The following is a 12,764-nucleotide window of genomic DNA, read 5'->3' as shown; positions in this document are numbered from 1 at the left end:
GTCCGTAGACAACACCAGTAAATACCTAACACAGCCACGGTAAATAAACCCTAAGCTACAGTTTTAAATCAAAGAGGTCAACTGAAAGATGATAGATATTATGTTGCCCATGTGTTAACACAGAACCGTGCGCGTAATACATGTATGAAAAGATGTAATAGAAAGTGTAGTCAACTTTTGTCTTCACAAGTTTGTGACGGTTCTAGGCGTTACGCGGCAAGGAAGGTGTGAGAATAATGTCAAGCATACTTAAGTAAAAGGTGAAGTACAAAAGAGTGGGATTTTGCCAATGGCAGTAGTACGAAGTTTAGCCAAGTATAGAAGTAAACATAACCAAGAGTGACAGGGGAATCTATTTCTACCTAACATCAAGTAATGGTGATTTTCTAAGATAACGTAAAGGGGATCATCAGGCTGATGTTTTAATAGGATATTACAAGGTATTCATGCCTGAAGGCTGGCTGATTAGGGGCGTGCCACGTTATACTAAAATTTGGGGGACATTAAACTCGAAACGTCAACAATCTGTGCCATCATCACATGTTCGCATTCCTGTTGCAGCATTGCAGCATAACTTGGGTACAGCTTCAGCGAACTTTTCAGCTAATAGCGTTTGAGTATGGCCTCAACGAAGTCGATCATCTCGTCGCTGCGTTCGTGGCCAACTGCACCTGGCACTATGGTAGATACTTGACGCTCAGGCGCCGGCAACCACAGCGGCCCCCAAGCTCAACTTCTCTCGCTTCAAGAAAACGGATGTGATGGTTTGCAGGGCACCGGCCGTGATGATGAAGATGTACTCGAGGTTGATGGTGTCCGAGACAGCGTTAACGATACGCTGGCGGACCTCCGGCGACGCGTTGGAGAAGACTGTGGAGCCGTGGCCGGCGAGGGCATTCATGACCTGGGCGTCCGAGAAGCCGAGACCGTCGAGCGCGTTGGCGACGTTACGGAAGCCCATGTTCTGGAAGACCGCCGAGCTGAGGGTCAGACCGAGCACCATACCGCCAATCTGCGCCATGTTGATGAAGCCAAGGGCCTCGGGCACCCGGTTCTGCTCCACCTTGGTTGACGCCACGGAGTATGCGGTCTGCTGTGTGAGCCCCGCCCCGATGGCCAGGATCACCGAGAACCCGTAAAGGTAGGACGGTGGGGTCGTGGCGTCGACAGCCGCGTAGAAGAGCGCTCCCGCGATCGTCGTTAGAATTCCGGCCACGAAGAACCAGGGCATGTAGTACCTGCGGATCCATGTTGAGCAATGGCTTGTCAGAGGGAATAGGGGCTATGCATCTCTCACTTACCCAAAGCGGGGCATCATCGCCCCCTGAAACATGTTCGCGGCCACACCGATGATGATGAGTGGGAGGAGGCGCACCGCGGCGGCCATGCTGTTATCCCCGTAGACGAATTGCGAGTAGAGTGGAATATCTAGGTAGCCGTTAACACTGTGCCTTCTCAACCGGGATTGATCTTGGCTAGGAACCCACAGTATACAGGGATGAATAGCGCAGCGGACGCCGAAGCTTGGCAGATGTAAAGGAGGATCAGGTCCTTGTTCAGGAGGAAGTCCCCGGGGAATAGACGGTTCTCCTTAGTGGTCAACACAGTGAAGTATTGGCTGAGGACAAAGGCGATCAAGACGACGCCAAAGACAACCCATAGCGCAATGATGGGGCCCTCGTTCCACGCCCATTGGACACCGCCAAACGTCACGACCACGACGAAGAGGGTATACACAGCCGCATACAATACCACACCGACCCAGTCAAGGTGCCTGATCTTGTACAGGAATGACACGTTGGGTTGGAAGCTGTATGGTTTGATCATGAAGAGTAATACGGGGGCACACAAGCCGAAGAGTACGACGTTGAGGTAGAAAGCCTGTGTCATCGAATCAACAACGCGTTCGTATAAATGCTTGGTTGACTGTGACGGGACAGCATTAGGCCGAGTTGCTTACCCATCGCCACGTGGCGTTACTATCAGCAAAGGCACCGCCGATGATGGGGCCAAGGACGCAACCTGCACCCCATACAAGTCCGCTGATGGCGATATAGAAAGATCGCTCGCGAATATTCGTGTTGGCTGAGATTAAGTTTAGGACGCTGGGAACGCGAATTAGAATGACAGCGCCAAGGCGAGAGAAAGGGGAGAGGAGAGGGGGGGACATCCGCGATGCTTACCCGAGATACATCCCTGCACCTCCAGCTCCCGCCCAGACTCGCCCGATAATCAATCCATCCATGGTCTTGACGCTATATCAGTTCCGGCTCTACAATGGCTGGCTGTGAGGCATGCTTACCGGCGTGGCGCCGCACAGAGCGCTGGCAGCGGTGAACATGACCATGCTGCTGACGTAAAGCCACTTATTGTCGAACTGGCCGTATGCCTTTCCGCTTTAGCGAGTGTCAGAGTCAGCCTCAATTCTATTTTCACTTTTTCTTCGGGAAAAACTTTTTTTCCGCGGTCGTCTGCGACCCGTCGTGGAAACTCACAATACCAACATAGTCGCGACGCTCCCTAGAGGGAACCCGATGGCCAGCCACCCCAGCTTGCCGACCTCTGAGAGGTCGTAGACAATGGCGCCCTGGATGTCGGCCACGATGGTCGTGTCCAGGCCGTATAGGAACTCGCTGCTGTAGATGGCCGCCAGCACTAGGAGCCACTGCAGCCGCGTGTAGCTACGCGCCGGCGGCTCCCCCTCGGTCTCGCTAGCTTTCTCATTCTCGGAGAGGTCGTTCACTACTGGCGCCGAGTCCGAGAAGCTAGTGCTGTGGGGCTTCTCCCCGGAGGACTGGCCAGCCTCAGTAAGGCTCGAACCCGACACTACACCCCCGGCCATTGCGAGGAACTGTCTTTATCGCACGTAGTCTCCTGTGGCAGGAGGGGGAGGGGGGAGGGAGGAAAGGGGGTTCTCTGGAGGATTGACAAGGCGCGATTGCACAAACGCGAACTTCATGTAGACGTCTCTGGCTGCGACAATAAGAAAGCAGAACGAGAACACAGCCTCTCTACTGGAATCTTGGACGTAGAAACCGGGTGGGCCTAGCTAGTAATCGGACCGTGGCTAAGCGGTGCGAGACGATACAGGGATTGCGGCCCGTTCCCAATACGGAAATCTTGGGCAGTTTCGGCCAATCACATAACACGCGCTTGGGTTGGCAGACCGACCGGCCGTGGAATACATCTTGCCGCGAAGATCCTCCGGTTCCTTCGAACAAGCACGTTCACGATGATGACTGAACTGGCTGACCTCATCATGGCTTGGCCGTGTTAGAACGGGGCCGGAACGGTCTGGTCCCCTTTCTTGCTAGCGGTTTGGTACGAGGCATCGCCTTATATCATCCTAGAAGACCCGCTTGGCAATGAGCACGTCACGTTTCAATCTGAGCCAACTACACTGTCTGTCTAACCAAAATTTTTTTTTCTTCGAATCCTTCCAGCAAGGCGCCTGAGCGCAGGCCCTCTCAGCTCTAGTAATGGCTCTCTTGGGGGCACGAATCGCGCTGTTCGGGCTCTCGGCCCTAGCCGTGCTTACTCTCCATGGCTACTTCTACGCCGACGGCAATCTCCAGGCGATGCAGAAGCACGCGCACGAAGGCGTGTTCAGCAACGGAAAGACGCTCCACCACGTCTACTCGGGATACCACGTCGTGGACAAACTTCTCGCCATGTCGGTCAGCTTCTGGGACCCGGTGTGTCACGAATCGCGCGTTGCGAAGCTGCTCTCGACGACGCTAAGCGCGACGCTGCAGTCGCTCGGCGTGTTCGCCATGGTCGAGAGCCTGCGGAACGGCAACCGAAGTATCATGTTGCGCTGGTAAGTCGCCACCAGACAGATCTGATCGCCGACCCGAGAGGCGAAGGGCTAAGTAAGCATCTCAATAGGGCCCCCGTGCAAGTGTTCGCCTGGCAGTACATCGGCGCCGCCATTTTCGTGCCGATCTACTTCGTCGTCGAATTGGAGAGCCATTTCACCGACAAGGCGACCGACCCGGCAGTCCCATACCTGCAGGCTAAATCGCTGCTCCCAGCCTCGATCCTGACCGTGATGCACCTGTTCCGGATGGTGTATTTCCCACCCGGCAACATCACCTCGTCGCAGCACCAGGCCTTCCTGGCAGTCTGGCAGCTCGCGCCCCTTTTCTGCTACTGCGCCCTCTCAGCCATCGCGAACTACCTCTCCTCGGGGAAAGGGGACACGGTGACGAGAGCGCGAAATGCCGACGTACCCTGGGTCAAAGCCACCTACGCAGTCTTCGGCTTGTTTTCAGCCCTAGTGCACCTAGGGGTGCAGTGGACCCTGGCCACCTCCGCCGATCCCGGCGTGTCCCACTCAGCCGCCTACGTCCCACGCCTCGACAAGCTGTGGCAGGCGGATGCGGCGGCCAGAGTGTACATCGAGGAGACCACCTTTTTCCTGCAGTGGGACTACGTGATCATCGTCGCGGCCAGCGCCGTGTACGCGGTCGCGATCCTGGAAGGTGTGTACGGAAGGTTTGCGGTCGGCGCTCGGGCCGCGCTGTTCCTCGCGACGTGCGCCACCTGCCACGTAGGGAGCGCGGGGCTGGTGTACGCTGCCGTGCTGTCCGTGAGGGAAGACCATCTACGGGGGCAGTTCGCGAAGAAGCAGGAGAAAGCCCGATGACGACGGGAAGATGAACATGAGTGAATGCATTGTAAATGGAGGCAGAGGGACGTGGACATAGAAGAATAGCGAGACGTAGGTAGTTGGGGGCGGAAACAACAAGTCGTCGCCGTACCCACCGGGAGCAGCTGATCATCAGGACACATTTGTGGAACGTGTGCGAATTTTGCGCTGGAATTGCGTCTGCGTTGGGTGCGAAGGATCGGAGATGCTGGCCTAGCTGATGTAGGATGGAGGAGCAGGAAGATGGATGGGTACACCGCACCCTAGAGACGGGATGTATACGAAGATCGTAGACTAGTTGGGGCCGAGTTGTGGGAGAGGAGGGGACAGAAGACAACCGAATTTTCCAGAGGCTCGGTAACTGGAGGACTTCTTTTAATAGAGCGCATTCTTACCTAATTACGATAGATTTAATAAGCTGGACGTGGGTGACGAGGCGTTCTTGGCTAATGTAGGTATATCACGTAGAATGGTATCGAAGCCCTCGTTGCCTAACTCGGAAGTGTAGAATATCTACATTGTACTAGAACCGAGTAAGAAATAATGCTTGTAATCACAAGACTAGCACTTTCATCCCATACACATTGAACCTTGAATCAAGTTGGGGAGACCTTCATGTGATAGGTATGTAAAATCTAGACTGCTGAATCAAGTCTGTTATAAGTTTGCCCCAGCCATGTATTATTCTAGCATCTTGTTTTCTCTCTACCTGGCATGGTTCTCCGCGCGGAAGTCTAATATGGTCTCCGTAAACTGTTTTATTTGGCTTTGCCCGCCGAGTCCTACGAGACTTGTGATGGGGTTGGCGTAAAGGGGGTCTTGCGGCCCTGCCAAAATTGGTTAACCGCCACCTATCTATTGGGTATCCAGTCCTATTAAAGTGGTTCCTCTCCCGCGCCGTGTATTCATGCCTCCCTGATTCAAAGCCGTAAACGGCAAGCCGTTGTATCCGGTACTGTGATGGGGTGATCCTTGTCCGGCACTGAAACTCCTTGCTAGGCACCGTTGGTGATGTACGGGCACTTGTCCAGGGCTGCCCTCAGTATGCTCCCCGCCTCCTGAACCCTCTTCTCCGCCTCGGCTAGCAGGTCTAGATGGCCGTTGAAAGTCCCCGGTCGAGCCTTGAGCTTTTCCAGAAGCCGCCAAAATTGGTCTAGTTGTATGGATACGAGGCAGCGAAGCACCTGCATCTGCTCGTAGGCGTCCTCTATGCGGTAGGACAAGAAGTGCACTCCCTCGCCACTGCTATCGGGAAAGGGGAGAGGCGCGTAATCCCCCAACATCCTAACGTAAGACTTGATAAGGTGTTCGTAGAGTGTGCTGATGTACCGTCCTGCCATGGCCACGAGCATGCTGTTCGAACTCGTCGACGAACACTGTTTGCACTCTAGAAAGGAAGAAAATCTGTTTAGCGCCCCCCTAAGATAGCATAAGAGCGCATCCAGCGATTCGGCATCGGTGCTGCCACTTTTGGCGCCGAGACTTTCCAGAAAGCGGGCCGTGAGCTGTAAGCAATTACAGCCGTCGGGGGAATGCTGCTCCAGGTGATCGACTGTCTGCGGAGGCGTTAATCGGGGGAAGCCATGGTCGTCGAGTGCCGCGCTCAGCTGCGATCCAGCCTGCGTCGATACCGTCCCAGCCCTGGATCGACGCATGAGATCGTCTGAAGGCACGGCAGACGGCGAGCTCGTATAGGGGCTTGCCGAAGATGACGAATGCCCCCGCATCGATGCTGTATCGCTCTCGTCAGCCGCCATTGTCGAAGATGTAGAAGTGAGAGAGGATAAAGAGACAGAACGCAGCACGTACCGTTCGCTTTTGTAATCATCGCCTCCAGCGCCTTATCAGCATTCCCAAACATCACCTCGCTATTATTATTATATCCTAATAGAGCCATCGGCGACGCCGAGCCGCTAAACGCGTCGTTATATTCCCAGACGTCGAGGCCACTGATGCTGTCAGCGCTTGGCGGAGGAATTCCTCGGTCGATGTTGAACTGCTCGGAGTTGAGATCGGTAATGAGGTCAAGCATATCCAGGTCTCTGTCGCCGCCGAGGGGGGGCCGTTCGTGGTTGCCTAGTGGGAATGGCGAAGGTTGCCGGAACTCATCCTCCGCAGGCGGCGGCCGTCTGCGGTCCCCTTCCTTCGCTGCCGCCGTCTCGCTGCCCGCATTGCTATTGGTTGTGGAATCCCTCGTGTAGTTACTCTGCGTACACTTTTTCCGGCGGCTCTCGCGAGCCGGGTACTGACACTCGATGCCGGCCGCGATGCAACGCTCGCAACCTGTCGCCTCGCCGCTGCACTTGATCTGTGGTGGTGAGGCGAAGCGTCAGTCAGGCCGCCAACATGACGGGTTCGGGCCGGGTGCGGGATAGACTTGGGAACTCACCTTCCGAGCCCGGCAAAAGCCACACGACACATGCGGTTTGCTTCTGCGGCTACGACTCAGGGCCGCTGCAGGGTCGGTATCCACGAAGGTTAACAACTCGTTCTGTTGGTCGGTGATCAGCGAGCCGAACATCCTGCTGGTAGACGCGGTGCATGCAAAGTACGCTCCGGGTCTTGTGATCAATTTGCGAGGAGCTGGGTAATCAGGCGCGGCGACTATTAAACCTAGGGCTCGAGAGCTATTTCAACTCAAACAGTAAGCTTCTGAGGCCAGCAATACACAGCTCGTCATTAGTTAAATACTAGGTCCTACGCCGCGCTAGTGTGGCCAGTCAGAACTGAGTCTCCCGAATATCTTTTCTTTCTATAGCGTCATTATAAATACCCTACGGCCTATTTTTACTGGGCACGCCTCTCCCGTATGCATCAAAGCGTGGATACCTATAGGCCTGGCGGACAGGAGCGAACACCGGCATGGGTCATCCCGACTGTTACTGCCCACCTGGTGCTCCTCACGATTATGTGTGATGATATGACTGCCGTCATATCATCCTGGTAATAATAATAGCAACGGTACGAAAAAAAAAAAGACTAAGTCTTAGAGTAGGCTTTCTCTCTCGCTCTCTATCTCTCGCGCGCTCTGTGGGGAGATCGTAACCTGGGCTGACATGTATGTAATTAAACGGGCACAGAACCACGATACTCCATAGAGTGTGGGGCTGACAAGGGAGCTTGGTCTGGGCTAGACAGACGCCACGGCCGTGGTCCTAGAACGGTGGCCTAATAAAATTGGGAAGACTTGTTGTGGGTGAGCCTGCAAGACACCGTACGATGATAGTGCCGCAGCGGTACATGCGCACTGCAATTTCAATTCAGCTTAGGCGAAACATTCAGCGCCCGGGATTTAGGGCCTAGGGAACCTCTGGAAGGCTTTCTCTTAGCCTCTCCACGACGAATCCAGTCTGAGGTGCGTGTGTATGTAGATTACCTTCCTAAACGATGGGTGGCTAGACAGGTCTTGGCGGACAGGGCCTCTGGTTTCCTCCTCGTACGGATCGAATGCCGAGCCATATTATGTGAGCCCCCTTGGCTATGGCGAGGATTAGTCACAGGCAGGTGAAGCAATCTAGACACTGCAGAGAGGCCCCAGATTCGGGCCCGAGCCGTGTTCGGTCAAGTGTGTGTTTCTCGCGTCCCGCCACGAGCAAATAAACCGGGTGGCCTGACGGTAGAGCCTGGTGCGGAACAATGCACGATCAGTACCAATGGCGGGCGATGTAGGGGAAGGAAGACGGGTTGCGCACGACTGGCTTATGCGGCCGTGATGGCAAAAGAGGGGCGACAGAGTAAGCTGCAGGCTTGGGAGTAAGATTGTGCAAGCAGCAGAGAGAGGTAGAGAGGTAGAGAGGCTAGAAAGAATCGAGTAGATAAACCAGGAAGCGGCTTTTGCGTACAGCTAGCTGAAGATGTTTTCAAGTCTCTACTCTTTTCTCGCCATCTACTATATTATTACCAGGGGAGGCTATAATAGCCGCCGCGCCAATAGCGAGTTGCCGTCTCTTTGTGCAACGGGCTTCATAGCGCAATGACAGACAGCAACCAGCACAGTGCACATCCGTGCCCTAGTCGTATTCGTGTCTGCGTATTTGCTGTTCCCAGTTCTCCCCGATGCAACCGCCAGGAAGGAGGAGGAGGAGGAGGATACAGCATGCCCACACGATATGCCAACACGCAAATCAACAACCCCGGTGCCTGCCGACTCCGCAGTTAAGGATTGAGCAACGACAAAGGTACCAATTCGTTATACGTTCTGTTGTTTCGAATCCTCAATATGGTGACGTGGGAAGGTGGGGGAAGAGACTTAGACCGTGGCTTATAACTTGCCGGGGGAAAGGAAAGGAATAGGCCTGTAGGAGGTAGGCAGGGATGCTCGGATAGTTCGTAGTGTTTATTGTCCGCTGCTGTACGTATGTACGTACAGGCTGGCCACCAGCATCCGGTAGCGCGTCCGAGCGGTTAGCTCAGCCTTATCTTAGATGGGTTGCCCATGGACGTGCGAGTGGGCGACGACGACGACGACGACGAGGCCGGATGACCCAGTGTGTGCGCCCGTAGATTCCTGCCCCTCCTGGCGATTTAGCCTGCGCCAGGGAGAAGACGGGGCCAGGAGAGGCAAACCAATCCTGAAGATGGATATAATTAGCTAAAGGACGGGGAACTTAGTGAAGGGGTCGATCAGCGCCCGACGGCGTAATTGCACGACGCCTTGGTCCGGCACGACGATGCGGTGTGCCGCTTGGCGCTCTCAGCTGAGGGACAGAACGTCGACGGCGGAGAGACTTGTGCCAGACATCCGCCGGCGGGGTGCCCAATAGGTCCCCGACGCCCCAAAAAGATCCCTGGGGGTCGCAGTGGTTAGTAATCCGGCACTACCACATCAGTGGGGAATCGCTAAAAAAAAAAAAAACGTGGGCCTGCGAAGGGTACGGTGCCTATAGAGCGGTACCTAAACAAGCGGCACCTCAACAAGGACGGCACCTAAACAGCCCTAACTGCGTGAGGGCCTGAGCTCCGCCCTGGGTCCTGGACGGGAGCCGGAGGCGCAACTCGCCAATCGTGGGTTGTAAGCTTAATAATGGTGGCTTCGGCCCGGCTCGACGCGGTCGACCTGTCAAAGGGACTGAGAATATAAATCCTAAGCCCCCAAAGCTTCGGGATTAGCTCTGCTGCCCTCTATCCCTCCTGTCTCTTCCACCCCTCACCACAATCCATCCGACCTCTGTCAACCAGCACAAGCACCCCCCGGAAACGCACACAACTCGACCATTCCTTCGCCATGTCGGACTGCAAGACCTACTGCTACCCCGGCGCGGGCGAGTGGGCGCGGAAGGAGATGTCCTATTCCCAGGCCATCCGCGTGGAAAACCGCATCGTCTGTTCTGGCCAGGGTATGTATTCCCCGCGAGCCCCCCCCCCGTTCTCGCGTACTCAAGACTAACAAAGACGTCCGCAGGTGGCTGGGACCGTCAGACACTCGAATTCCGACAGACGCTAGACGAGGAGGTGGACCAGGCGTTCGAGAACGTGGATGAGAACCTGAAGCACGCCGGAGGCAAGGGTTGGCCCCAGGTCTACCGCGTGGTAACCTACAGCACCAACATCAAAGCTACGCACCAGCGCATCGTTGACAACTTCCGCAAGTGGATGCCGGACCACCAGCCCGTCTGGACTGAGATCGGCGTCAAGGAGCTCGGCATGCCCACCATGCACATCGAGATCGAGGTTGAGGCCTTCGACCCCCAGGGCGCGGCCGAGGCGACCAAGAACTAGGCGGACTGGGCGTTTGGAGAGGGAACTAGAAAGGAGAAAAAAAACCCCCCAAAAACACATAGCTTCACCCCCCTCTCACCCCCACTCCCACCCCGCTCGTATTCATAGACCGCCGGCCATACTCTATCGAGGTAGCTTTAGAATATAGCGTGTTGATCCCGTCTTCTTGGTCTTCGAGTACGCAGTTACTGCTTATCGCTTACGTGACAGATGTCGTCATAATGCTGGCGGGTAAGGGATGAGACGCAGATGCATTGCCATCAGCGCGAAGTAGTTGCGTTGTACCGACGCGTATCAAGCAAATGGACACGAAAAACTAGAGCGGGTAGATACGATCCGGCACGGAGCGATGGCTTGGTGCTGCATCTCTTGTGTGACCATGACCTTGCTGGAACCTCGACCGGCGCATACAATAGCCACGGTAGGAAGACTGCAGCCGGAGGGATTTAGGGCGTGTGGGCAGGGTCGTAAGGTGAGAAGTCGAGGACTGGGGGTATCGGACCCTACCAGGGATATAGGCATATGCACTTCCCTAAGGCGGAAAGCCCGGCGTTTCGTGCCATCTGATAAGCGGGGTGAAGCTGAGCCATTTTCCGAAGGAACGCGCCGCCCGCTGCGCCGATGTCTCCGTCCCGCCCGCTGTGATCGCCACTGGTAACCTACAGACAGAGTTCGACGGGTTGCTGCCCGGACGCGGTTCAGGAGCGAAGTCCGTTTCGTGGAGATTCGTTGCGCACACGTGGCGAGGGGGGATGCATATACCAGGGTATACCATACGAGGGCGTTGGGAGCTCCCGGTTCACCCTCGAGGATCCAACCATGTCGGTCGCTAGCCGCAGGAAGACGTACCTACACAGTATGGGCTGACGGCTACCTGGGAACGTCACGACTAAAGGTATGAGATGCCGGCAGAAGTATCATGACAGCAGCAGCATCATGATCGATCCTGTCTTAGAGGGACTTGGCGAGAGGATGCTACTGCGAGTCAAAAAATTCCGTCTGACACTTAGCTTTGCTTGGCCTGAGCTTCGCCGATTGATTACGTAAGTGCACACAGCTGGCAGGGTCAGATTGCCAAGATGCGAAGGAAGGCTGCTGCATGGCGGCAGGGGGTACCGGCTATTTCAGAACCTCGGCTGGGATTCTCTACACACACAAAAAAAAACACATTCACACATTTACACACACACACAACAGACCATCCCGATTTCGACCACGTCAACCCATTTCCAACCTGGTTCGTATTTGCATGCTAGTAATACATTCGTGATACCCGCCCGCGTCCTGCCACGCCAGCCGTCCGTCACGTCATTAGTCCCCTGATCCTCGCCTGGGCAATCGCCCACTCCATGGCTGCGACGGCTGCACGGGCTGCGGTGGCACCCTGTGGTGGTGAGTGACCCCCGTCGTGTTCCAGCCGCTTCATCAGTTTCTCATCGCATATACCACGAGTTATCGTTGCCATCCCCTGCATGAAATCTGCATCGCGCTTCCCTAGCACGTGTACGGTGGGGATATGGACTCTCTGATCTAGCACCGCCGGAACCATGACTCTTGGCGCCTCGGAGAGGTCGGGCCCGGCCCTGGTGTAGACGCTTACGTCGAAGTCCGGTAGCATCGCGTTGTGTGCCCTGGCCGGCACTAGCACTTTCGTAATCACGTCCGCGAGCGCGCGCTCTTCCGGCGTAAGCGCCGACGTGTCCGCCGCCGCTCCCGGCGTCAGGTCGAGCCCGCGCGTGCGCAGCCGTTGGATGGCCTCCTCACAACAGCCCTCGTGCGGGGAGACGGCTAAGACGGAGGAAAAGCACATGGCGAAGCCGAAAGGCGACGGCTCGCCACGCCGTTGTAGTTCGTAGAGGTAAGACACAGCGAGGGCCGCGCCTTGGCTGAAGCCGACGACGCCGTCGAACGGACCTAGCTCTTCGATGACACCTTCCAGGTTCTCTATGGCCTCGGCCATGTGACTTGGCGTGTAGCTTTCTGTATGGGAGTAGAAAGTTCCCTGGTCGAAAGCTTCCATTCCTACCGCAACATGCCATAGTCAGCTAATCGCGGTCTAGTTGCCAGGGTGGGACTGTCGGCCCCGTCTTGGGCAGTAGGCCAAGAGTCCACGGAACCGGGATTTCTTTTCCCAGCGTACCTGGCCCCCTTGCGGATTCTACCGGTCCGTCGACGAAGACGAACTCGTAGCTCGGATCTGCGGCTTTGACGAAGGCGGCGAACTGTTTCTCGCAGATGCTGCCAGAGCTCCCGACGCCGTGCAGGCAGAGGAGTCTCATTTTGGCAGCGTGGGACGTGTGAATCGAGGAGAGAAAAAGACGATCGCTATTTTCTCTCGTGTTGCAAGAGGCGCTGGGCTCATATTTCGCATCCTTCGCCCGTGGGCCGCCCGGCT

At 55.8% G+C, this 12,764-nt stretch overlaps 5 protein-coding genes across 5 annotated transcripts; 2 read left to right on the top strand and 3 right to left on the bottom strand.

Annotated features, from left to right (window-relative positions):
- Window positions 1–226: 226 nt before the first annotated feature.
- On the bottom strand, window positions 227–2,882 carry GGS23DRAFT_550472 (MFS general substrate transporter). Its single transcript, XM_051515287.1, has 7 exons — window positions 2,496–2,882; window positions 2,303–2,396; window positions 2,184–2,248; window positions 1,961–2,105; window positions 1,488–1,881; window positions 1,302–1,428; window positions 227–1,238 (listed from the first exon to the last, which is right to left on the bottom strand). The coding sequence occupies exons 1-7, from the start codon at window positions 2,840–2,842 to the stop codon at window positions 698–700; spliced, it is 1,713 nt and encodes a 570-aa protein (XP_051376587.1). The 5' UTR covers window positions 2,843–2,882; the 3' UTR covers window positions 227–697.
- A 370-nt stretch (window positions 2,883–3,252) lies between these two features.
- GGS23DRAFT_613041 (uncharacterized protein) lies at window positions 3,253–5,035 on the top strand. The gene is made up of 2 exons (XM_051520533.1): window positions 3,253–3,820; window positions 3,889–5,035. Exons 1-2 carry the CDS (start codon window positions 3,480–3,482, stop codon window positions 4,646–4,648), a joined length of 1,101 nt encoding a protein of 366 aa, XP_051376586.1. The 5' UTR covers window positions 3,253–3,479; the 3' UTR covers window positions 4,649–5,035.
- A 298-nt stretch (window positions 5,036–5,333) lies between these two features.
- On the bottom strand, window positions 5,334–7,357 carry GGS23DRAFT_201855 (uncharacterized protein). Its single transcript, XM_051511788.1, has 3 exons — window positions 7,041–7,357; window positions 6,461–6,959; window positions 5,334–6,383 (listed from the first exon to the last, which is right to left on the bottom strand). Exons 1-3 carry the CDS (start codon window positions 7,170–7,172, stop codon window positions 5,647–5,649), a joined length of 1,368 nt encoding a protein of 455 aa, XP_051376585.1. The 5' UTR covers window positions 7,173–7,357; the 3' UTR covers window positions 5,334–5,646.
- Window positions 7,358–9,506: 2,149 nt separating this feature from the next.
- On the top strand, window positions 9,507–10,530 carry GGS23DRAFT_550465 (YjgF-like protein). The gene is made up of 2 exons (XM_051515286.1): window positions 9,507–9,987; window positions 10,053–10,530. Exons 1-2 carry the CDS (start codon window positions 9,876–9,878, stop codon window positions 10,367–10,369), a joined length of 429 nt encoding a protein of 142 aa, XP_051376584.1. The 5' UTR covers window positions 9,507–9,875; the 3' UTR covers window positions 10,370–10,530.
- A 371-nt stretch (window positions 10,531–10,901) lies between these two features.
- On the bottom strand, window positions 10,902–12,648 carry GGS23DRAFT_593140 (DUF341 domain protein; the record flags this gene model as incomplete). The annotated part of the gene is made up of 3 exons (XM_051517999.1): window positions 10,902–11,028; window positions 11,716–12,391; window positions 12,510–12,648. 3 exons carry the CDS (start codon window positions 12,646–12,648, stop codon window positions 10,902–10,904), a joined length of 942 nt encoding a protein of 313 aa, XP_051376583.1.
- Between the last annotated feature and the right edge of the window lie 116 nt (window positions 12,649–12,764).

Source organism: Durotheca rogersii (genome assembly GCF_024521655.1).
Source record: "Durotheca rogersii strain YMJ 92031201 chromosome Unknown GGS23scaffold_2, whole genome shotgun sequence".
Classification (NCBI taxonomy): domain Eukaryota; kingdom Fungi; phylum Ascomycota; class Sordariomycetes; order Xylariales; family Xylariaceae; genus Durotheca; species Durotheca rogersii.
This window is presented reverse-complemented; position numbering and strand designations above follow the sequence as displayed.

Coding starts and splice junctions, on each gene's coding strand:
- GGS23DRAFT_550472 (XM_051515287.1), bottom strand. CDS start 2,842: ATGGCCGGGGGTGTAGTGTCGGGTTCGAGCCTTACTGAGGCTGGCCAG. Junction 2,249..2,302: donor CTCTGTGCGGCGCCACGCCG/GTAAGCATGCCT, acceptor TATAGCGTCAAG/ACCATGGATGGATTGATTAT. Junction 2,106..2,183: donor GGTGCAGGGATGTATCTCGG/GTAAGCATCGCG, acceptor TCGCGTTCCCAG/CGTCCTAAACTTAATCTCAG.
- GGS23DRAFT_613041 (XM_051520533.1), top strand. CDS start 3,480: ATGGCTCTCTTGGGGGCACGAATCGCGCTGTTCGGGCTCTCGGCCCTA. Junction 3,821..3,888: donor CGAAGTATCATGTTGCGCTG/GTAAGTCGCCAC, acceptor GCATCTCAATAG/GGCCCCCGTGCAAGTGTTCG.
- GGS23DRAFT_201855 (XM_051511788.1), bottom strand. CDS start 7,172: ATGTTCGGCTCGCTGATCACCGACCAACAGAACGAGTTGTTAACCTTC. Junction 6,960..7,040: donor GCTTTTGCCGGGCTCGGAAG/GTGAGTTCCCAA, acceptor TCACCACCACAG/ATCAAGTGCAGCGGCGAGGC. Junction 6,384..6,460: donor GATGATTACAAAAGCGAACG/GTACGTGCTGCG, acceptor AGAGCGATACAG/CATCGATGCGGGGGCATTCG.
- GGS23DRAFT_550465 (XM_051515286.1), top strand. CDS start 9,876: ATGTCGGACTGCAAGACCTACTGCTACCCCGGCGCGGGCGAGTGGGCG. Junction 9,988..10,052: donor CATCGTCTGTTCTGGCCAGG/GTATGTATTCCC, acceptor AGACGTCCGCAG/GTGGCTGGGACCGTCAGACA.